The sequence below is a fragment of the Monopterus albus genome, unplaced genomic scaffold (genome assembly GCF_001952655.1).
Source record: "Monopterus albus unplaced genomic scaffold, M_albus_1.0 scaffold81.1, whole genome shotgun sequence".
Taxonomy (NCBI): Eukaryota; Metazoa; Chordata; class Actinopteri; order Synbranchiformes; family Synbranchidae; genus Monopterus; species Monopterus albus.
This window is the reverse complement of record NW_018127961.1, coordinates 1,632,242-1,657,317: the sequence shown is the minus strand read 5'-3', so window position 1 is coordinate 1,657,317 and position 25,076 is coordinate 1,632,242. Positions and strand designations below refer to the sequence as shown.

At 40.4% G+C, this 25,076-nt stretch overlaps 1 protein-coding gene across 1 annotated transcript in view; it reads left to right on the top strand.

The window, feature by feature from the left end:
• The window catches only part of stt3b (STT3 oligosaccharyltransferase complex catalytic subunit B), an 83,695-nt gene that overhangs the window by 37,372 nt on the left and 21,247 nt on the right, over positions 1-25,076 (top strand). Inside the window, exons 2-5 of the mRNA XM_020606770.1 lie at positions 16,322-16,430; positions 18,128-18,415; positions 19,789-19,854; positions 22,033-22,132. Of these exons, the coding sequence (XP_020462426.1) occupies positions 16,322-16,430; positions 18,128-18,415; positions 19,789-19,854; positions 22,033-22,132 (563 nt within the window). The remainder of the gene's footprint in view (positions 1-16,321; positions 16,431-18,127; positions 18,416-19,788; positions 19,855-22,032; positions 22,133-25,076) is intronic.

Sequence of the window (25,076 nt, the reverse complement as noted above, 5' to 3'; positions counted from 1 at the left end):
CTGTACCTACTGTGAAACATGGAGGAGGCTCAGTTATGTTCTGGGGCTGCTTTGCTGCATCTGGCACAGGATGTCTTGAATCTGTGCAGGGTACAATGAAATCCCAAGACTATCAAGGCATTCTGGAGTGAAATGTGCTGCCCATTGTCAGAACGCTTGGTCTCAGTTGCAGGTCATGGGTCCTTCAACAGGATAATGACCCAAAACACACAGCTAAAAACACCCAAGAATGGCTAAGAACAAAGCATTGGACTGTTCTGAAGTGGCCTTCTATGAGCCCTGATCTAAATCCTATTGAACATCTGTGGAAAGAGCTGAAGCATGTAGTCTGGAGAAGGCACCCTTCAACTATGAGACAGCTGGAGCAGCTGGCTCACGAGGAATGGGCCAAAATACCTGTTGACAGGTGCAGAAGTCTCATTGAGAGCTGCAGAAATTGTTTGATTGCAGTGATTGCATCAAAAGGTTGTGCAACAAAATATTAAGTTAGGGGTACCTTCATTTTTGTCCAGGTCAGTTTCATTAGTTAGTTTTTTTAAATGTTTTTGTTGAGCCACAATTCAAAAGCAGTGACTGATTTTCATTAGCTAATTTTCAGTAAATTTTTATTTTAACTGTGCATATGACAAACGCTTTGATTTCAGTGACCATTGTAAGTTTCCGTCTAAATTGTTACAATTTTTTGATTTAGTGGGATATAAGACTGCAGTGTTTATGTATAAAGCCAGGAGCAATTTATTACCTGGTGGAATTCAAAAACTATTTAATGAAAGGGAAGGGGGATACAATTTAAGGGGTCAGTTAAATTTAAAAATTCATGCTATACGTACAACCAAAAAAAGATTTTGTATTTCCATAAGTGGGGTAAAACTATGGAATAATTTAAGTGTAGACATAAAAAATAGTAATAGAATTGATGAGTTTAAACATAAATATAAAGGTATGTGTCAATCAAGATATATGCAAGAACAGGCTTAATGATTAACTACATGGACTATTGTGGGTGTGGTGTATATTTTGTATCACTTGTGTGATGTAGGATTGTTAACACTATTATATTCTTTTTTTTAGTATAATATGTGTGTGTGCAGAAGTGAATCATTTGCTTGCAAACCAATGATGGTAAGATGATGTCATGGGATAGGACTGGATAAGTCTGACTTCTTCCTACATGTACATGTACTTCTTCAAGCATGTACTAGGTATAAGCAAATTGATATTGGATTGTGTGTAAAAATGTGTGTTTTATATCAACTGTTGTATATGCTTGAAAGAATATATCAAATCAAATCAAATCAAACCACATCAACAAATCAAATCAAATCAAAATCAAACCACATCAATCTACATGTTGAACTGTGAGCCATAATGGGAATTTGTATGCTTTGCACTGCAATGGTAAGTCTGCTCCTTCTATTAGCATCAGCGACCTGCTTTTAATATAACAATACTTACGGCAGCTACTGTGTACACTGCTATAGCCCCAGGCCGGTTCTTAGTAGGAATTTGACCTTGGTGTGAATGGAGGCCGAGTGTAGGAGAGTCAGGATAAATGTCAAGAGAAAGAGAGTGCATAGACAGCTTGCCTGTGCTGATTTTTACAGGTTCTCAGCAGTATATCAGTGACACCAGTCAGATCAGTAATACAGTAAAACAAGTCCGTCAAGCCTCCTCTGTTTATACTTTGCAATAGTTCAAATATATTGTCGTATTGTGTAGAGCCTGTAGGGCTCACAGTGCGTTCTCAAGGATGACTCTTCCTCCACTTTCATGGGAGCTGGATTTCATGGGTCTCCATTAAATGGCTTACAGCACGTAGACACACACACACACACACACACACACACACAGGCCAACCTGCAATATCATCTATGTAATAAACCTCATGATTGTATGGTGGCGTTGCCAATACACAATAGCCAAAAGAAGGCACTCCTCAGGCCAAGGAGGAAATGGACTCATCACTCTGTGGAAGATATGAAAGACACAAGCAGACACTTCTTCTAGTTAAAAGCCTTCCTCTTAGCAGTAAATTTGACAGATGTCTCTGAATTTATGGATCACGAAGTAGCATATATGACCAAGTTAAATTTGTAATGCTAATATCTTGCTGACATTTGGAACATAGTGTCATATAACATTGGAAATCACTCCTTGGAGAGGGGCTTTCTGAGCCCTTTGCCTTGTAGTAAACCTTAATGTTCTTCAGAGTTTCTTTTCAAATGAAAAAAAAAAACAGATGTTGACACTGAAAACCTGAACTGCATTTTGTAAGGCATGAGCTTAAATCCAACTTTTCCTCCTGCTTTTCTAACACTATGACCATGTTTCTTGTGTGTCCATGCTGTGCAGGGAGCGCCTGTGGCTTAGAGCAGTGGGAAAACTGGTGTCTTTGTTGACTTGGGGGCTGTTTTGTCCTGATATCTCAAATTTATTTGGCACTGCATTTCAGTGGTGCCACAGCTTTTGGAGCAGCTAGCTTCCCCTTGCCATAAAAAGCTGTACAGCAAATGATTTTTACCATCAGGTTTTAGTTGTTGGCCATTTAAGAGGGCTGAGGGTAACTGTTTAGTGAGAAATCTTGTTTACATATTGTGTAGGGGCTTTGTCCCGGGATGCATCATATTTTTTCCTTTTTCTGTGGAAAATGGAAAATTTATTCTGACCAATGTCAGTTAATAAAAACAGTCACTTTTAAGTGAGTTAAAAGTTCTCCTACTGTTTGCTGGGCTAAAATGCAGACCTACAGTAAAAAAGAAAAAAGGATCTTTTCATTCCATCAGCCTGTCCCAATCTGGGAAGCCTTGATCTAGAGTAGCTGTAAACAGCTGTGATATCCATGCAGTCTGTTTAAGAGGCAGCACAAGCCCTTTTGTAGTTGAAATAAGCCAGACTGTAAGATCTATGCTTCCAGTCAGTCTAGCATTGTTTTGTCTGTTTGTTTGGTGAACTGGTAGGGCTGCTCTGTTCCATGCACATGGTATGGTCAATATGATCTTATTTTTTCAGAGGCAGTACGAATAGCCCTTGCTTTCTCTCTCTCTCTGTGTGTGTGTGTTAGTGCATGTGCTCAGCAGAATATAGTTTGCAGTTGTCTGTCTCATAATAATCTGCCCCGAAGGCACAGTGTTGAGCAGCTGGCTAGAGAAACCAAGCAACTCCTCATTAAATAATCATCATGACTGCAATGGACTGAGACAGTGTTGTTGTTCGTCTGTTAGTGCTTTGTCCCTGACTGATCAACCAGCACTGCTAAGAACCAGCTCAAACCCACTGTGAACTTCATTAAGGCATTATGTAAATTCTATAGTCCATGACACTGTGCTGTCCAACTGAGAATTTAATTCTGTGTACAATATGAATCCAATATCTGAAAATGAGATAAGGTGATCTTTTGTATGGGGCTTATCACTGTATATGCATGACAAAACTGGAGATGACTTAAATTGTAAAAGGTCAAATGGTTTTAGAATCGGTGTAGTACAGAGCTTTCATCTGCTTTAAATCCTCACTACGCTATCGCACACACCCTTCCTCCTCATTTTGAAATGCTCCAAAACCCCTGTAAGACACGTTTCTTTAATGCACTATGTGATAGTGTCTCCTGTGTGTTGTGTCAGTTCTCTAATGCAGTTTTCACAGATGAACTCTGGACACTGTTCATGGAATCGGGCTTGGCCACTTTTCCTTTCCCACGTAGAACACAACAGGAGATGGTCCATGCCAGGCGCGTTCTCACCTGCTGGAAATATTCAGTTTAGTATATGGGGTGGTGGGCCGTCTGGATAGAGCATGCAAGGCAGGACATAACACCCTTACCTTGTCAGTTTGTACAGAAATTTGGACATAAACAGTTGAGTCTCTTGCTGTACCTTAAATGTGTCTGACAATTCTGGTGCTGGCTCTTAAGAACAGAAATTTGTAGGTCTTGTCATGTTTCCAGTCAATAGCTTCATTGTAAAAAAAACTGCTGTGAATACTCTGCATTACAAGATGTTGTATTCTCACATGGGGGCGCACACAGACATTATGCAGACTTTGTCCAGGTCAGCTGACTCATGCATTTGCATTCTCACATCCACCTCCTCCGGATAATGTCTAGATAATTTTAGGGTTCCCGTCCATGTCTGAAAAGGGCTTAAGCTAACCAGTCAGCAAGTTAGTCACTTCTGGGAGGGTAAAGCATTTTCCTGCTTTTCAGCTATCATCTGCGGAGTTAAACAAAGTTTACTCTAAATGATGGCCGAGGTGTCTCTTTTCTTCATTGTCATTTGTCTCCTTTCTATGTCACAAAAAGTGACAACGTTTAAGAAAACACACCACATTCACTTATGTTAATTGTCTTGACCAGTCAAAAGCAACAAGGGTTATCGCTACCCTTCCTGGAAATGTTTTCTGTTTCATTGTGTTTTTTGAAAAGTTGTTTACTCTTGTCGTTTTTGTTTTGTCAAATATTGCAAAATATTTTAACATGTTTTGCACCCCAGGCTCAAAATACATTCCTAATGATTTTCAACAACAGTACAGCTTTTGAAGAACGTTGATATTTTTGTCTGCTCTTCACCGGGGGTTGACTTTTTTTTTGCGCATAGTGACTTTGTCTTCAACTCCAGTTTTTCTTTCTCAGCCTGTCTCCTCTAATCTAAATTTTAATATTTTGGAAAGTTGAAATCAGAGAATGTTTTGCTTAAAAAAAGGATTTTATATGTTATGTTATATTGTATATGTTATTATTATATTGAACTACTAACCTACTTGTTTCCCATTTTAATTAACCTACCCGCAGAGGTTTATCTCAGTACTGGTTACCTTTAATCAGATCTCAATTTTAAGCGTCAGTTTTTCAGTATTTATGGCATAATTAAGTAATGGTCATGTAATTTAAAGGACTATTGAAGAACTCAGGAGAATGATCATCTAACTCTACATAGCCCCACAGAGCTTTTTAGCCTCTTTAAGCTTTAATCTGGTTGGTTTTACAGCCTCTAAAGTTACTGAGCCACAGGCTGAGCCACTCCGGAGCCAGCCATGTTGACCTGTTGAGCACCAAAGATATACATGTGTAAGTAGGCAACTGATTGACTAACATGTCAGTCATATCAACTTTATAAGGCACCAGTGTGTCAGGACTGTGGGTACATTCCAAGTCTGATTGTTCCTCCAGGAATACTGATTAACCAGTGACTGGACCTTCCAGACACAGGTGTCTTTATACAGTCACTTGAGACACATTCACTGCACTCAGGTGATCCCTGTTTCTCTAATTGTCAGACTACTAACACCAATTGACTGGACCTCTGTTGAATTAGGTCAGTTATTTTAAAGTGGGTGAATATTTATGCAATCACTTACACTGATCAGGCATAACATTATGACAACCTGTACGCACTTCAGTGCAACACTTCTGCCATAACATTTGTGTTTATGAAGCTCAAAATCTTCAGGGAAAATGTTATCTGACTGGTGGGCTGCTTTTGTCAGCAGAGTGTCAGAAAATTTACTAGGCACGTATCTTTAGCAAAGCATGGCAGAGAGTTGGTTCATGGATGCATCTGTGGCACGTCACAGCTGCGCCGGTGGAATTATAAGCAATGGCTAAACAGGCAGCGATCAGCTCCGGCAACTGTGTTGTAAACAGAACACGACACAGCCACACTGGATGGAAATGAGGGGTAAGACGCAAGGAAAAGATGCAAGTGAGGGAAAAATCCTTGTAAGAGACTTAGGATGTACTCTATATGTCTGCCACTTTGTTTGGGAGTTCTTCTGCCCACTAGTGGACAAAAATGGATTATTGTAGCTTTAAGATACCAGTCTTTTCCTCAGACTTCTTAGTGACCCTTTTACATAATATTCAGATAAAACTGGAGTCTGTGGTGTAGATCCACTTTAAAAATGCACTGGACAAAGTGCTTTTCTGTAAGGAAAGGACAAGGTTGTACAAAACTATATGGTCTAGAACAGAGAACAGTACAGATTGATGTAACAAAGACTAACCAAGAGATGAGGGAAACTGTGACCAGTATAGTCCTTTTTTAAAAAGGTTTTCTTCTCTTCCTATCAGTTTTTGAAATGAACTTAGAGTAGAGAATCAGACCATGAAATAGGCTACTAACGCAAATGACTTTTTGAATTGGATTTTTGAAGTGTGCAGCTCTGATAAAGTACAGTTATGCACTGTTTTGCACTTAGTGCTAGAGGTGAACCTGCCAAGTCAAGACAAGATGTGGACGACCCAGACAAATTTCAGATCAAACTGCACATCTGGTGGGTAGCAGGGCAAAGCAAAGGGCCCTGTGGGGACCTTTAGCTCACAAAGGAGTTGTGGCTCACAAGTCCACTGTGCAGCATTGAAGGCCAAGCGTGTCCATGGCAGAGCGTCAAAATAAATGAGGGTCATTAGTTCTTGGGATAATTTTCACTCTGACCTCATGTGTATAAAGACCCCCCTAAACTCAAAAACATGTTTTTAAAAAATGTTTATATGCCATAAAATGTCAGACTTCTACTGTACTGACTGGTATATGTGCACAGTTGTCCTGAAGGGGACAGTGTCAGTCCTCTTCCTAGAAATCCTTATTTCAAATGTCCACAGGCAAACCAATTTTGTGAAAACACAAACCTGAAAGCCAATCACATGTCGCTATACAAATGCAGAGTTCGACCGTGCCTGCTGAAACCAGATACCTAAAACCTTTCACCTGGGATTAGGAGTGAGTGTTCACTAAAGTTGGCTGACAGTAAATATGCCAGAGTGCGTAGCTTTTGGATGTAAACTGGACACTAGAGCTTCTTTACACTATTTATATAAGTTCTATTTAGCTAAGTTCTTTTTAGCTAACACTGACATGGTGAGACACGTGCTATTATTAACAGTTTGTTAGCTACGGCTTCAGCTTCTGATAGCAGCCTGAATATAATCACAATTCAATTCAATTTTGTATTGTACCAAATCACAACAGAAATCATCAGGACACTTTACAAAGTAAGGTCTAGGCCTTACTGTTATCATAGAGAAAAAAACCAACAAATCCCCCTTGAGCAAGCATTTGGCCACAGCGGGGAGGAAAAACTCCCTTTAAGGGAGGAAACCTCCGACAGACCCCGGCTCTTGGTGGGCGGCCTTCTGCCTTGACCGGTTGGGGTGAGTGGATAGAGAGAGAAAAGAAAAGCAAGAAGACACAAACACAACAATCAAACAAACAAACAAACATTGGGCAGGTTGATGTGGCTGATCAGAATCGTAGAGCACCAGCCAGGGCTACCTGCAGAGAGGTACAGGGAGAGAGAGAGGGGACACACTACGGGAGAGAGGAGACACACAGTTAATGACGTGTAATGGTGGCACATAGATACATGGGGAGAGGAGAGGGGAGGAGAACGGCATGGAACGGCACGGAAAATTGAGACGTGAATGTCAGTAATAACTGCAATCAACATGTCTGTTATATCAGGAATCTGGACCTGTAAGCTACAGAGAAGCGTCGAATGGTTCAATGGCATGCAGACTTAAGACACTGGTGATAATGTCATACACATATTGCGTAATCAAAACGTAGCGCTTTGTCCCTGACTGCTGGCTCACTCTTTCTACACAGAGCATGTCTCCCCTTTGTTTCGCCTGTCGTGCTACCTCCCAAGGCGGACCAGGGCTGGAACGAAAATGGCCCACCGTTCTGGCTTTGTGTCTTACACACAGAAAATGAGACGGAATAAAGGCGTACCTGCCTCCAAATGGCAGTGTGTAAGGGGCTTGTGACTCTGACTGCTACACACCTCCCCTGTGCCAACTTCCATCACTAACCCTAATATTATTCACTTATCACATTGCATTAAGGAGCTACGACTTCACATTAAAGTAAGACTAGTCTCTGCTTACCCATCTCTGATCAGTCTTCCTCCCAATCCAACATTTTGTATCACTGGCTTTAATTTAAAGCAGCTTGAGAATTGTTACTGAGTAAAATGAAAATAGTACATTTCATTAAAAATGTTCATTGACGGAATAGAATTAAAGGCAAACTTTTAAACTTGTTCCTGTTCTTTCTCATCTTCTCCTCCAGTCCCAGTAGATCACATCTCAGCCAGGCTTCAGAACAATGCAGCAGTGCAGAAACAGTAGAGCAGCCCCTCATCTACTATCTTCATGGACTGTGAAATTAGGGTTTATTTAAAATGGGGGCGGTGGAATTTGGAGGTGCTGAGAGTTATTTAAAAGTTTGTTGTTTTCAATTACAAATGGAGAGGGTGGACATTTCTTTTGGTTCTGTGTTGGTTGCTGCAATCTCATCAAGTGTTCAGTGAGCACCAGCCAGTTACTCTACATGGCTGCTTATACACCAGCACAGGCCAGTTAGGTAAACATAAAATACTAGTATTTTTTGTATCAAATTTGCTCCAGGGCCCCTGACCTCTGCCCATTTGTCTCTGTGCATGTGGCCAGCACTCTGCAGCATGGTATAAAGCTCAAAATAATTTTTGCCTTCTGATCCCTGCCTCCAGTCCTGTGATGCTATGGAGTTATGGATACCTGTTCCAGCTCCACGTGCCTCTCAGGGATAATATAGACAACTAGAATTTGCGTGCTTCCTTTTCTCTCTTTGTGTTTTATTGTGACGCCACGCTCTGCTAGCTGGCTGAATGGTTCTCGGTATATTATGCCTACCTATACATAAAACATAAACAGGTATATTAAGTAGTTTTCCCTGGAGCCCAGGATGTTAAGATATAATGTCCCAACATTGGTGACAGGAGAACTAAGAGGAGAAATTTACTGGCTTAGATATTAAAACCTAGTTTAAACAAACACTGAATGAACATGGAGTCAACATAGTGTTAGCAGCCACTTTACTAATATGTGTAATAACAGACCTGACTGACTCTGTTCTAGTTTCAGCACTTTATAGTGACTGTGAATCAGCTTTGATTTCAGATGTTGTTTTAGCAAAGACCTGGGTATGCTCCAAAGTGGGCATTAAGTGGACGGGGTGTCGAATTACTGGTTTTTAGACGTTACAGCAATTGTCAGACGAACCGACCCCCCCTTCACCCTCTTCTGATGTTGGTGCAGTGCAGGGGGTGGGGCTTCAAGAGAGACTGCTAGAAAAAGCCATATCACATTGCTATCACACAGAGGTTGGTATCAAAATCTCAAATTTGGACTTGGACCGCTGCAAATCTGTTTTATAATGTTTATTCCTTGGATTTCTTTGCAGCAAATTAACCATAAAGGACAGTGGCCCCTAGGGACAAAACACATACAAAAGTTGAAAACACTTATAAAAAGCCACTCAAAAGAATTCGCTACAGCGGAAGTGCTCCAGGATTCTAGTGTGAGTGATGAGCTCATTCTGGATAGATGGCAACAATGTAGACCCTTCTGTGTTCCTATGAGGTTTGTGGCTAGCATTATGGTGACCAAAATCACTCATTACAACAACACCTTCCCAAATTTCCATGCAATGACAAATGAGTTATGAAACAAATTGGCTTTTTTAATGTCTTATCAAGTATTGACTTGTGATTCAGAATTATAGAATTGTAGATTAAAGATATTATTTTGGAAAGATTGCAAATTGTTTTAATTACTTTTCATGGTGCTGTTATCTTCTTGAAATTTAGATTTATTTAGGCTTTTTTATTGCAGTCTGTTAAGTACTTCTTGACTTTCTAGTATTGTGCACAGAATTAATCATGAGCTAAAAAGAACAAACTGCATATGAGCAGGGTTAGATATTAAAACCTAGTTTAAACAAACCCCCCCCAATCCCCACTCTCACCCCCAAAGAGCACGGGGTGTTTTGAACACTGGTGATGATGCAAAATGATTAGTAAGTGCTGTATATCTAAACTTATTGATCTGAGTGAGCTGTTGTGTGCATTATATAGGGAATTGTGATTGATTTCAGACACAGCCTATGACTCTCCAGTGGTTTGTGCTTTCATTTTTGTATGCATTTGTCAATATCCAAGCATTTTCTTAATGTTCAGTAGTGTACGTGATTTCAGATGGCCATAAAGTATGATGGGAACAGAGAAGTATTGGCATTCTTTGCTGTCTATTCACATCGAGTTCATTACTCCCTCTGGTGTGATGGTGGACTTTTGGTGTAGCAGATCTCTTTTGCAGTGCTTTCTTTTTGCATTGTGGTTTCATTTTTGTATGTGGTAGGCACCACTGTAATGAATACCTTATTCATTTAGTGTCTTTCAAGCAGCTGATGTTAATATGTCTACCTGTTGAACATCTGACGTGCCGTGTTAACGGGCGATTTCTGAGGCTGGTACTCTTGGGCTTCCTGTACTGGGGCTGTTTCAACATTGTGTTGCTTTTTTGTAACTGCAAATTTTTCCAGATTTACTGACCTTTATGTCAGTGATTTTAGAGCATGGCAACTGTCAAACCTACCCCTAGACATTCTAATGAAGCTGAAGTACTGTAGTTTACTTTGTCACTGCTCTGTAACATTCAGCAACCCTGTCTTCATGTATGTTTCCTCGGGCTGCGTCTGGTCCCCTCTTGGGGCTGCAGAAGCTCAAGTAAAAACAACAAAATGAAAGTAATATTGATTTCAACTTGTCATTGAGTGATATCAGTTAAAAACATTATGATTTGCATTCACAATAGATTTAGCATTAGCTGAGGGTGAGCTGATGTGGGGCTGCTACAGTTCCCGGGATCTGACGGGTCTCAGTAACTCCAACTGTAGGCTGAGGCCAAGCGTTCATTCTTCTCGAGTTATCAGAAAGGGGATTTTGTGTTGATCATGGTGGGCTATGCAGCCCACAGTAATGGATGGATAGAGCTGCATAAAGTTACTGGCTCTTTACTGTGGGAGTTTAGAACAATGAGGCTGATTCTGTCCATCATATCTGCTGGCCATTCACAAGATGTGAGGAGTCTTCTTACTGTAATATTGGTTACTTTTTCTGTAGAGGGCCTGATTTTGAGAAGGGTGTGATTCGCACCGTTGTTTAATCCAGATATGTTATCTACAGTGTTAAACAGTATGTTCAGAAAATGCTCTATATTAGTTGTGTGTCTGTAAAGGAAATGCTTGGGTGGCATTTTGTACATTTACTGTTTTAATGGCCTCAAATTGGGCAGGCTGATATAGCATATGGTGATGCTGAGTTTGCCCAGCAACATCCTGCTTTAAAACAGTCATTACTCATCTGCCCAAAATGACCTTTTTCTTTTTAAATTGGTCCAAATGTTTGAAGCACTGAAATTATACAAAGCGTGGTTGTGCTGCTTAATTTTCATACTAGATACAGAAATGGATTTAAGCAAGTTGCTGCCTGAAATGGTAAAAAAAAAACTGCATTTAAATTTCTAAAACACAGCAGCAGGCTCTCCAGAATTTTAGCAGTGAGGCAAAGTATATATGATTTGTAGTAAATGGGTAAAAGTAACACATGTTATAATTTATTGTTTATAATTTGTTTTTTAATCATGTAAATGTGATTTGTGGTTAGAAGGAATGTAGTAATTTGGTGGTTGCGGGAATTTAACCAGTGTAGTTGTTTAGTTAAATACTTGGGTTGTGTCAACCATAGTTTGGATCACTAGGGGTAGAACTAGATAAGTATTACTTCTTTCTACTCCCTTGCAAGCATGTAATGACTAAGCATCATCAAGAGAAATTTCTATTTTTTTTTCAGTGTAGTTGTTTAGTTAAATACTTGGGTTGGGTCAACTATAGTTTGGATTACCAGGGGTAGAACTAGATAAGTATTACTTCTTTCTACTCCCTTGCAAGCATGTAATGACTAAGCATCATCAAGAGAAAATTCTATCTTTGGTTGTATATGGTAATTGGTTTGGCTGTTTTGTGTTACATGTTGATTTTTTTGCTTTTTATTTTTCTCTCTGTTTTATTACATGCTTGGAATTAATTAAAAAAAAAAAAAGAGAAATACTTGAGTCATGCTGGTTTTCATGAGGAAGCTGTTTGCTGCATGGTGTCTTAAACAAATAATCACTGTCTTCACATTATTCGCCGCAATAAAGTCAGGGGTTTGAAGGAGAGAGAATAGGGCAAGGACACTGAGTAACTGTGTCACAGAGGTGTCCCTGTATTTCATTGGCACTCTTCACATCTCATTTACTCCTGGTGTTCAAATTAAGAGTGTCGCATGGTGATTATCTGAATGTTGGTAAACCAAGAATATGATGGTCGGGGTTATTAACATTTTATACACAATTAGATAGAATGTTTAGATAGATTAATAAAGAAAAGAATCATTAGATGCAGCCCTAATGGATTTGTTCTGAGAGGTTTTAATGTCCCTTGTAAATATATCTCTTTTTGAGCCAATGCACATTATAGTACAGATCCAAACAAGGTGATGTGTTTTGGGTATTCATTGTGTGGGGAGCTGCGCTGTTTGCAGTATACACTCATTGTTAAGTGATAGTTTTATGTGATTTATGTGTGTCTCTCAGTCTCACCTTTGCTAGTCAGGATGGACAATGCCTTATTTTGTTTTGCAGATGTTTTGTATAAATATCTTTTGTATGCATGTCTTTTGTGAATGCACATTAGCTGCTGTTCATACTGTTTAGCTCTGTGTGTGTGTGTGTGTGTGTGTGTATGATTGAAGTGTACAGCTGAGCATTGGGCTCTTTGATGCCGCCTCCTGTCATCTCCTCTTCTCCTGTGTCAGGTTCCCACACACACCATCTGAAAGCAGCGGGGAGCAGGATTTGCTGCTACCCGGCCTGTGTTTGGAAAAAATGGTGATATGGTTCATTAAAAGATGACAGTCCCATGAGTTTGGCTGCACTTTGGCCATCTGCCTTGTTTAAAGATGCAGCAGAACACACAGGTTGACAAAGGGCTTGTTATCAGATATGAAAAATCAGTGTGCTACCTCCACATCTGACATCATTCTGCCCTGAACAGATGACCAAAGACCTCAGAATACCTAAAGGAAGAGCCCAGTGTGAAATGGTCTGACTTTTAATGTGTACTGTTAAATGGATTTTTTTTTGGACTTGTTGAAGCTATCACCTATAGGATTTTGACAGGACGTTTAACCCCCAGCTTCAGAAATACACTGCAGCATTTTAAAGCCACCATAGGATGACAGCCAAAAGGAGCACTACAGTTAGTCAAAACAAAAAGATGCATTAGACTAGAACGCATGCACACAGGACTGAATGTGTTTACTTGTATATATGAACAGGTTAAATTAAGCACAGAGATATGCATCATAGTATAACTTATGTGTGCAGTGCGGGCTGCTTCAAGTGTTTCCATGGTGATGGCGTTTTATTTTCATTCACTGCTTTATTGTTCACCCCCTATGGGTCAGAGAAGGCATTACAGTGGGCACATATGGGCCATGTAGTAAAATAGCTGTACAACTTCCTGTTGTGTGTCTGAATTATTTACAGGCTTCGACTTGTCTGGTTAACACATACGTATCTACCATATGACAGATGACTAAGAATGGTTGTTTTCTCTCTGGCGCTGTGCTTCCTCTCAGGATGTATTTTTATTTAACCCAGAAAGCTGCTCCTAATGGAGTCGTAGCTCTGTATTTGGTCTCTCAAGCATGTGCCTTGTTGGCAGTATATTTAAGTGGAAAACTGAATAAATCTTAATATATATTTCACTCCCTTTACTAAAGCTATTAGCTGTGAATAATGCACAGAGTTCATCTAGCCAGTAGCAGTGCCATACATCTTCTGTTTGTTTAATTAGTTTATCTTCCAGGCACAGGGATGACATAAGCAGGGTCCTCTCAGCAGTCCCTGGCTGTGTATTTTATTACACTCTGAGGGCATTATTTGGTTTCATACCATCTGGGGATGCTTTAATCAGACTTTTTAAAGGAAATCTTCATCACCGATTTAGTATAATTAGAATAGGCCCAGATCTATTACTGATCCATTGGTTCCTGGTCCCCCTTTAAATTGTCTGGCACAGTAAGATGAGTATCTGGAGAAATACCAATCTCTTCTACTAATTTACAGGCTAAATAGAGTTTGAGTAGAAAGGGAATCAGAAATGAAGGCTGGTTGGACAGACAAATTCACCAGCCCCAGCTGAAATGTTGCAGGAAGTGTTCGGCAGTAGATATAATTTCATGTCCTTGTCTGACTCAAGAAAGTTGGTCTATTTTTGGTGAGGCTGCAAATGAAAGAGCCTCCATATGTTTTAATGAGCCCAGATCCCCTGGGTGAGACAAAATTGTATGTTTCTGAGACCCAGGCTGGAAAAGGCTTAAGAACCCATCATCCAAAATCTTTTTTCTGTCCACATACTGACTGAAAGCCTTAGGATACAGCTGGATTTTCTGGGACTTTGATTGTAAGAGGAAACGAGAGACATTCTCACAGGAGTCACAGCACTAAAGACATCGTATGTATGCGCCGTGTGTGTGTGACTGCGCTCTTTCTCTGCCCTCTTTTTCCAGTCATAGCTGCGTCTCTGGAGGTAGCATGAAACGATGCCCATATACCTTGACTCCAGCACTCATGCTTGCTGAGGCTGGGTGAGCCTCATGCTCATGATGGAGTGTCCCTCCATCAGATTCCTGATGGAGGGACACTTTGTATTGAGCACTTGAAGCTCTGGGAACAAGCATACTAGCTTCTCTCAGCATAGTCTTTATCTGAAGGCTATGAGCTAGATGCAGGATTTGTACAGTAGCAGCACTCCTTTACATCTCTCCTGTCACATCTGTAGTACTTCAGCTGCAGCTGCTCGCTGGCTGTGTCACTGATGTTGCCAGTGATTTCCAGGGCATCTCTGTGTGTCTCCTCTTTTTTATACATTTATAGCCTTGGTTTCAGTCCTGCTTTGCAGTTCTTCATGTTATTGTGTTTACTTCCTTGGTTTTGCAACGTTGAAACCTTTTCTATGTTGTGAGTTTGTTTTGACAGTCATAACTTAGAATCTTGTTCACAGCTGTTATTTAGAAGTTTTTTCCTATGTATTTTTTTTGTGCTGCAACTTTTAAATTCTGCTAAATGCTCTTAAGTTTAAGCTTGTTTGATGTCAGCATACTTGCCAAACCTGCTTGCAGTGCGCCATGTTTGTACTTCTCATATTTTTCCCTGCTGGCAGAGTTATATGGCCCAACCACAACAGGTTAATTATGTTGAAACCCAAGGTTATAGATGTGTTTAAGTAAAAAGAGAAAAAATAAACAGCTTTTCCCCCAAGATAATCAAAAAGTTGATTTGATTTGATTTATTCTTTCAAACATGTAGAAACAAATAATATCAACACACACATAATCCAACCAATGCTAATCCAGAATCAGTTTGCTTATACCTAGTACATGTTTGAATGGAGTAGGAAGAAGTCAGACTTATCCAGTCCTACCCCATAACATCATCTTATACAAAACAATTTCATGCATCATTGGCTGCAAGCAGTATCTCTACATATGTAATTCTCTTCTTCACCAGACAAGTAATATACAGAAAATTTAAAACAGAGTGTTTCATTTATCCATTCTTGATTAAATCTCTAATTCTTGCATATATCTTGAATGACACATACTTTTATATTTATATTTAAACTCCTCAATTCTAGTACTGTTTTTCATGTCTAACATCTGTCTGCAAGAAAGTCGTCAGTACATTCTCGTTCAGCTGGAAGAAAAAGAGGGATTTAAGTAAAGCTCAAACTGACCTAAAGCTACCTCAGCAGAAGCTCGTCACTGAGTCTCCAACACGATGGGGTTCGAGACTCAACATGATCGAAAGAGTACTTGACCAGGAAAAGGCGATTTCTCAGGTCCTGAAGGCAGACAGGAAGATGAGGCATTTAGTCCCATCATGGCAGGATGTTGACGTAATGGAGTCTGTGAAAAAGGCTCTGAGTCCACTAAGAGATTTTTTTTTAGCTATTTTATGCTGAATATATCTGATATGAGATATGAGGAAGTTATTCTTCCTTTTAATTCAAGGTTCAGAAAAGGTCTAAAATATCTGAAGATTTGTGAAGGTTGGTATTCAGTGTGATTTGGAGCAAACTGAATGAACACATTGTTGTGATTTCTGAGACTATTCCCTGCTCGATATTAAAAAGCTGCAGTCTCCTATACCTTGATGACATACTGGGCAAATTTGCCCTTTAAGGCATGTTATTCTGACTTGTAAGCTGCATTTGGTGACCTGGATCATCTACTCATGACAGAGATGCAGTGGGACTGGGGAGGCTGAGTGGTTTGGTCAGAGTTGAGGGATAACTCTGGTGAACCCTAAAGTCAGACCTTACTCACTTATGAGACACTAATGTTCTTTGTAGCTGCTCTGTTTTGGTGCCCTATCTAACCGTCTTCTCTCTGCCTCTTGCAGGTTTAACTACAGGTCCACTCACCACCTCACCACAAATGGCTTTTATGAATTCCTCAACTGGTTTGATGAAAGAGCCTGGTACCCTCTGGGTAGGATAGTAGGGGGCACGGTGAGTGTTTCTTATGCAGGGCCTGTGTGGGTGTTCAGCTCAGTATGTCAGGGAGGGAGTGTGCAAGTCTGACCTATCATTTTTAACATAGATCAAAATCAGTAATTATCTATACTTTTGAATAACACTGAATGTAAACATAACTTGTTTGTTTACCAGAAAACTCCATAGGGCACCTTTTCAGTTTATATGTCATTAAGCTTCACCAGGTTGGTTACTGTTCAAAGCTATCCTTTAATTTGAATCAGTGATGCTGTCTGCATCCAACATGCTCCAACATTTACACTTCAACAAGGCAGTGATATTACTACAAGAGGCTGGTTTCTGGTCTTGGGTGCTAGTGGAATGATACTGTTTCCAAATGGTAGAAAAGCTGTGTAGAGTTTCCCATTGGCACAGACATATGTTGCAGTGGATATTGTTATGCTGTTTAATCAGCTTTAGAGTTCTGAGCCATTTCCTCTTACTCATGTAGTGTGGCTTCTGTTTGTCATGTGAGGATGTGTTTCTCCTCAGCTATGTGTCAGCTATGTAACCCTGTTACTGCAGCCTAATAGGATGATTGTGCAGATGAGAGCTGACCCAAATACACAGCATACACATTTATTATAAATGATTCATCAATTTATTGTCATTATTGTGTTTCTCCTCCTTCTGCCTCAGTCCCATTGTTCTCCGTTTTCAATAATGTCATTACTATAATGAATTTTTGGTCATTCTCTTAAACTCACTCTCAGCTACATGTCCTGCACACACACAGGGTAGATCTGTCCTCAACAGCTAAAGGACGGACAGAATGGGGTCACTTTTAACATGTCATTACACAACAGCTCATCTCTGAGTGCTGATTGCTGCCGCCTCTGTATATTGGGGACCCCTCTGTGTGATCTCTCTCCATGGGTTGATGAGGGGAGAACTAACTGTTGTTCTAATCACTTCCCCAGAGAGCACTTTTGTGTATCCACATTAGCTGTTGCCTTTGCATCATATGACAGTGGAAAGAAGTAAGGACAAGGCAGATTCTCTACTCAACCAACTGTACTATTATACTTCTATTCAGCCTCTATTTGTGCTTTTCTCATTCTCAGTATTTTTTCTAGGGGCTATCTGCAGCCACTGTACTGATATAACTTTAATTTGGACTTTCTTTAGCACTGTGCTCTTTTGTTTGGCTGTCATTTTTAATATAAAGAAGGCTGAAATAAAAAAAAAATTTTGTTTTTGGAAATTGTAAGTTACCTGATTGTTTTATTTTAAGAAATACAGTGATATTTGCTGTGATGAGAGCATTGGTTGTCAAGGTAATGATGCAGGCTGGTGAAAGCACCTTCTCTGTCCAGTACCTCTGTGAGCTAGCAATGAGCTTGTAATGTTTTTTTTCCCTGCTGTTAAACTGCTTATTAAAACTGTTAATGACTTCATGTTGCAGTCACAGCAGTGAAAAAATACATAAAGCAGCACTTTCAGTTTGTCAAGGTGTTCACCAGCCTGTCAATATTGGCACTTTTCTCATCACATCTCACAGGTATTAAAATTGGGCAGAAAAATAAAATTAGCTCCTTGGGAGATTCAGACCTGATTAATAACACCTGACTTATAAAACTTGTAGAAAAATTATATTTTGGTGACCTGTCTGAAGAGAACCTGAATAACATCTGCCCTCTTCTTCCTTTTCCTTTCTTCTACTTGTCCTCTAGGTATACCCAGGTCTGATGGTCACAGCTGGCCTCATCCACTATGTGCTTAACCTGCTGCACATCACCGTCCACATCCGGGATGTGTGTGTGTTCCTAGCCCCAGTATTCAGTGGCCTGACGTCCATCTCCACCTTTCTGCTAACAAGAGAGCTGTGGAACCAGGGGGCGGGGCTACTTGCAGCCTGCTTCATTGCCATTGTCCCCGGCTACATCTCCCGCTCTGTGGCTGGCTCCTTTGACAATGAAGGCATTGCCATCTTTGCCCTGCAGTTCACCTACTACCTCTGGGTACACTGTAGTTCTTTTTATTTTATTTTTCTTTTGAAAGGGGTTGGTTTTGCTCTACCTGTTCTTCCAAAGAGAGTTTCTCTCGACACAGACGCTGTAGCAGGTGCTAGCAGCAGTTAGCTGTGCTTTTTACATTTATTTTAAATGTGCCAGAATAGAGTTCTTAATTCTGTTTGTTCTCTGGGCTTAGTTGACCCCAACCTCTCCAGCTGTCATTTTTGCAGAAAATTTTCTGTGACTGTTTTTCTGACTCTGGCACTAGGAGGTCCGAGGTTTCCTGGCTTTGTACGTCCCACAGATTTGTGATTGGCATGGTTGTTTTGACAAATGGAGAAAGAGCTGAACAAAATGGGAGGTGGTGCAGAGATCTACAGTAGTACCTGGCTAGCAGTGTCCCTCAGCTCTATGCTGCCTGTTAACCTCATTTAGCAGTTTTGGGTTTTCCAACCTCCAAATTCTTGTCCTATACTCCATCTATAGCTGCAGCAGGCAGCCATTTTCAGAAGAAAATGGTCAGACATCCCACTGTACCCTACCTGCTCAGCACCAAACAGTAGACAGCCAAAGCTAGCACCTAGCTGGTGAACATAGTGACGCATTTATCAGTGACAGAGCCAGATATTTTGGTGGAGTTGGTGGAGACCAAACCAGAGCTAAAAGAAGGGTGAATATTTGACATTCATCAGGTGGCCGGAAACACGACTCCAGTAATATTACTCTGTATATGCTGGATCGCAAGGCAAAAATGAAAGTCAACAAATTCTTAATGTTGCTAGTATGCAGTTAACACTTTTTATAAAATATTTATTTGCACACAGGTCCTTTGTAGACATGATCATTTTGTGCACATGCACAAAGATTCAAAGAAAAAATTAATTATTTCAGCCAAGACCACTGTTCTTTAGTGGCTGACAGGGAATAATATAACGTGGCTTAAATATGACAGTTAAGTCTTGTTTCTTTCCCTGGCATTTCAACAGTAAATCACACCATGAATATGTCACACAAATATACATACATGACCCCCTTCAATCTACAACTGTGATTCATCTCATTGGCTCAGCTTCTCCTGTCATTTAACCCCTTTAAGCCAATATCAGCACATTTTACCTGAGCTTTTTTAGGTCAGTACTCTTTAGCCTTGTTAAGCCCTTGTTGTGTGTTCTACTGTAGTGGAAGGTAAAGACGTGTAGGGCATGGTGCTTCGCTTTGCCCAGGTTATTAAAGAGGGAAACATGATGAATAATTCACACAGTTGTGTTGGGTATGCAGCAGCGGAGCAAAGTCCTCAAGGGAAACGTTGTGGAAAGGGTTCAGCTGTGTGTGGGATGTGTGTTGTTGGTTAATTGAATTCTCTTCTATGTAATTTGCAGGTAAAATCAGTGAAGACAGGATCGGTCTTCTGGACCATAGGATGCTGCCTGTCCTATTTTTACATGGTGAGAATATACAAAAGCATTTGGTATGGTATTCTTATGACAACTTTTGGGAATTCGTATGTCATACTATTATTACTATTGTGCATTGGCGACAGCCATAGAGACATTATGTTTTTGAGTTGTCCGTCCGTCCATTTCTTATGAATAAATTATCTCATGAACGCCTTGAGGGAATTTCTTCAACTTTGGTGCCAATGTTTACATGGATTCAAGGACAATATGACAGTGCTCCCTGTCAGTCCTCTGTACTCCTGTGAAAACTGCCTCCAAGTCAAGACAGCATGTTTCTCATTGGAAATTATTCACCAGAGCCATGCATATCAATATAGTGACAACTTCCATTTTGACAAAAACACACTTAATATATGTTGTTAAATTCTGTTTGTCTGGACAGATATGCATGTAAACTGCAGCTGGTCTGGTTGTTGGAGGCATACCACTGAGACGTGGTAATTCCCGTTGTTCCTCTTCATACAGTCAGGGAAAAAAATAATTTGAACCCCAGCTGATTTTGTAAGTTTGCCCAGACCCATTTTCAATGCCCTGACTGAGGGAAGGAGGTTCTCACCCAAGATTTGACGGTACATGGCCCCATCCATCCTCCCTTTGATGCGGTGCAATTGTCCTGTCCCCTTGGCAGAAAAACACCCCCAAAGCATAATGTTTCCACCTCCATATTTGACGGTGGGGACGGTGTTTTTGGAGTCATAGGCAGCATTCCTCCTCCTCCAAACACGGCGAGTTGAGTTGATGCCAAAGAGCTCGATTTTGGTCTCATCTGACCACAACACTTTCACCCAGTCTTCCTCTGAATCAGTCAGATGTTCAGTGGCAAACTTCAAACGGGCACGTTTTGCAAAGGGATCAAATACTTATTTCATTCATAAAAATGCAAATTGCTTTATAACTTTTTTGTAATGCATTTTTCTGGATTTTTTTTTTGTTATTGTTGTCTCTCACTGTTCACATAAACCTACCATTGAAATTGTAGACTGATCATTTCTTTGTTAGTGGGCAAACTTACAAAATCAGCTGGGGTTCAAATCATTTTTTCCCTGACTGTATTTTAATCACTTTATACATCAAACTAAACATAAATCTGGGCCCATAATTTTTTTTGTCATTTCAGAATAGGAAGTCACTCCTAACTGGCAAAAAAATGGAATAATACAATTAAAAGAAAAAGAAAAAAACTGTGTGATGCATTTTTGAGCCACTTTTAGGAGTACAAGTATTTAATCAATGTTCTCCTATGCCGGCAAATATTTATAGAGCTCTTTCTCCTTGAGGAGTGTTTGTAATCCTAGGTCAACTTTCAGCGTGATTTAGGAGCGAGCCTGACATTCTTCATAATGTTAATACTGACACTGAAGCATAAACTAGTGGGATTGTCATCCTGAGAAACACAAGCAGCCAAAGTATCACTATGCCATTCTCAGATCCTTTTCAGACGAGACTAACATTAAGCATTTATGGATGTCCATCAAACTTTATGGCCTTTTTCATCCAACAAAGACACATCTTTTGGGAAACCTTTGCCATTCATCCATTCAGCCCAACTGTGATGAATCTTTAATGAGTCATTTGAACATAATCATGCTGTAAACTGTAGTACATCTCTTCCAGCCTGGCAGTTACATGACACTTAATGATGAATGAGCACAAAGCTTGAAAAGGGGTGTGTGTGTGTGTGTGTGTGTGTGTGTGTGTGTGTGTGCTGTCCTCAATATGTAAGCCTGCATCTGTGTATGTGTGAGCACCTTAGAGGGTGTTGGAACCAACAACATAATCTGAATGATAGCCTAAATACTGTAGTGGTTCCACAGCTCTCAGGTGGGCCTTGTCGCTTTGCACCTTCCCTCTTACCGCTACCCATCACATTTTGTGTGTTTGTGTGTCTAGTAAAGAAGAGACACCTGTAAGTTCCCAGCCTACCGGCGCTGGTTACAATACTGATTATCCACTGCAGTTAAAAGCATCACACAGATTTAGCAGGGATCAAAATCCCTTTATAACAATAGGCAGTATGTGTCTGTTAATTTGTGTGTGCATTCATCTGTGTGCAGGTAAGAATGTGTGCATGCACAATCTAAATTTTTACACCCTTCCGTTAGTGACCAGTATTACAAAGTTTTGAATTATTTAAAAGTTCTCTTATTATTAAGTTGTGTTTTTCAGGTCTCGGCTTGGGGCGGTTACGTGTTCATCATCAACCTTATTCCTCTTCATGTGTTTGTCCTACTGCTAATGCAGCGCTTCAGTAGGAGAGTCTACATAGGTGAGTTGCAGCATACACACTCTCTCATATATATGAATATATTATTAATTTTCACAGTAATTCAAGAGCATAAACAGATGAGCTGGCTCATTTAACATTCAGTATAGCACATCCAGGGTAAACAGATAATATAAAACAGCGTGACACACGAAGGAAAAATCGGCTTTCCCTCCCCTGACAAGACTTAAAGCCATACACAGTTATGTGGGGACACCCCATAGAGAAGCCTGTTATGTGTTGTCATATTGTCACCGTGTAAACACTGTTACTAATGATTAACAGCATCTATTAGCAGCTGATGTTCTGTCTGTAATGAGACAGAAATCTACACAGATCCCCCAGAGAAGGACAGAAAGGAGACATGATAAAAGTAGAGAGCTGGAGAGAGGAAATGTAGGCAGGGGAAAAAAGATTAAAGCTGTCTTCCTTTCAAAGAGTTTGCCTCGTTGCACACACCGAACTCACCCCACTGATCATGAATCAAGTCCTGACCCCAGGCTCATAGCTCCCACTGATGCTGCAGCACTATACCAGCTTTTCAGATTCAAATCAATGGCCCATACATACCATACCGGTTCATAGTCCTGTGGAAATAACGTATCAAAATGTTAAATGTGCACAACTGCAAAAGGTTAGCTTGACATGAAAGCTATGAAGTTTGGAATCAAAGAGAACCCATACTGTGGACTGCCAGAACATAGGACAAGTACAGAGGAGGACAGGGAGAAGAGACATGGTGATACTGGACTCTGCGTCCTCCAGTACAATTATTGGCAAAGGGAATAAACTGCCATCAAGGTGACTTTCGGGTCTCTGTCTCTTGGTCTGCCAGTCTTTCCCTTCACCTCCTTTCTCTCTGTTTGTCTCTCTCTCTCTGTCTCTGTTTGCCTCTCTCTCTCTCTCTCTCTCTCCCTCCAAATACCAGCATTGTACGCTCTGCCTGCAGCAACACAATAATTGAGTTAGTTCAGAGTTGTAATAGCGCATGATGTTATGTGATGCATACCTTGTACTGTGATTTGGAGTTTAGTCTGTGACCTGCTGTCACCCCTTACCCCTCTCTCGCTCCATCTTCCCTGTTTAATAAAGCAGAAATACTGTAATGAAATCTAGCTGGAATTTCATTATCTCCTGAGTAGCGTCGCTTCTGCAACAGCAGCACAGGAAACTTAAGCCTAATTCAGACAGGATTAACATTTCAGGGGGAGGTGGGGGATAAAATATCCCCCGTGGTCCATGGTAACTTAACTCGCCATCTGGATAGGATTTTAAACTTTGTAAAATTATAGAATATAGTCTGTAATAGATACTTTATGGGCATTCAGCAAGACAAAGCCAAACGCCTCCCCAGGGAGGCGTGGGAGGGTAGAGGGGGAGGCCGAGATACCACGTGAGGTGAATGTACTCCTCCTCGAAGATGCAACAATCTTGACACACAGACATGAAACACATATTGATATGTGACTTCCACCTTGCGAGAATATTTTTATCTCCAAAAATGGTACACCAACTTAAGTCATAGGAATAAGTCACTTGTTCTAGCTGCAGAACTTGCCTGAGATTCATCACATTTTCAAGCCTTCTTCAGTATCAGTGTTATCCAGTGGTAGGTGTCTGTACATTCGTGGGCACACTGCTAACAGGACCTGCTAAATGTTAGTTTGGCAGATTTTAAATTGTCATTTTGCCAAAAGCAATAAATATACATTAGACTAGAAGCAAAAAAGAGAACACCAAAAGTCAACATTACAACAATCGATCAAGACTTTTATGGAGCCTTGGTCTCGTCTTGCCTTGAATTTTGTTCCCTCATCATATTTGTTATCAAACAGACATATGTGTTGGTGTAAACATGTTTCCATACATCAGATAAAAGTCACATTTCACACTGAGCTGATGGAAAAAGTATTTATTTTATTTTATATATTTATCTTTTACAGGACACATTTTCACAGTCAACTGACGCAGTGCGTATGGGGCATGTCAAGCTAATTTGCAGCCACTTCCCCAGGTAGACTTTTAAAAAACAGGTATAAGAACAAGCAGTCCATCTTGCAAAATCCTCTTTAAAACAAGGATGCTGCTCAGGATAGGATTTAAATTGCAGGAGCACCATCAGGTTTGCTGAAAAATAGTTTATTTTAGCTGTTATTTATTAGGTGAGGATGAAAAATTACCAAAATGCATGCTCCAGACTAGATAAAAATCCCCAGGGCAGGTAAAATCACTGCACCTGTCATGGAGAACTAAATCCCATTTGAATAGGACTTTAGAATAGAAACTCATCTGATGGATGCCTCTATTTTCTAACAACATTAGCTTGGCTGCTGGTCTCCAGTACAGTCAGTATCAGAATCTGCTTTATTGGCCATGTGTGTCGGACGCGCGAGGAATTTGACTCTGGTACATCGGCTCTCAATGTGTATGTGCATATCCCCATGCAAGGGGCAAGCAAACAGTAAACCAGCATAAGGCTGTGTAATATAACAAAATAAGCAGTATTAACAAGCAACAAACACTGCAAACATTGCAAAATAAGCAGTATGCTCATTGTGAAATGAGATAGAGTACTTAAAACAGAGACCTGTACGGATCTGTATAATCTGTACAATGTATATTTACAGGTATTGCATTGAGGGTTATTGACCAGTCATACTGTTGTTGGTTAAGTGTTCATCAGGGTGACAGCCTGGGGGAAGAAACCGTCCCTGTGCCTGGTTGTCTTAGTGCACAGTGACCTGTAAGGCCATCCAGAGGGGAGGAGATCAAACAGATTGTATCTGGGGTATGAGGGGTCTGCAGTGATCCTCTCCGCCCTCCTTATGACCCGTGAGGTGTACAGGTCCTCCATGGAGGGCAGGCTCACACCAATGATCTTTTCTGCAGTCCTCACTGTCCGCTGAAGTCTGTACTTGTCCTGTTTGGTTGCTGAGCCAAACCAGAC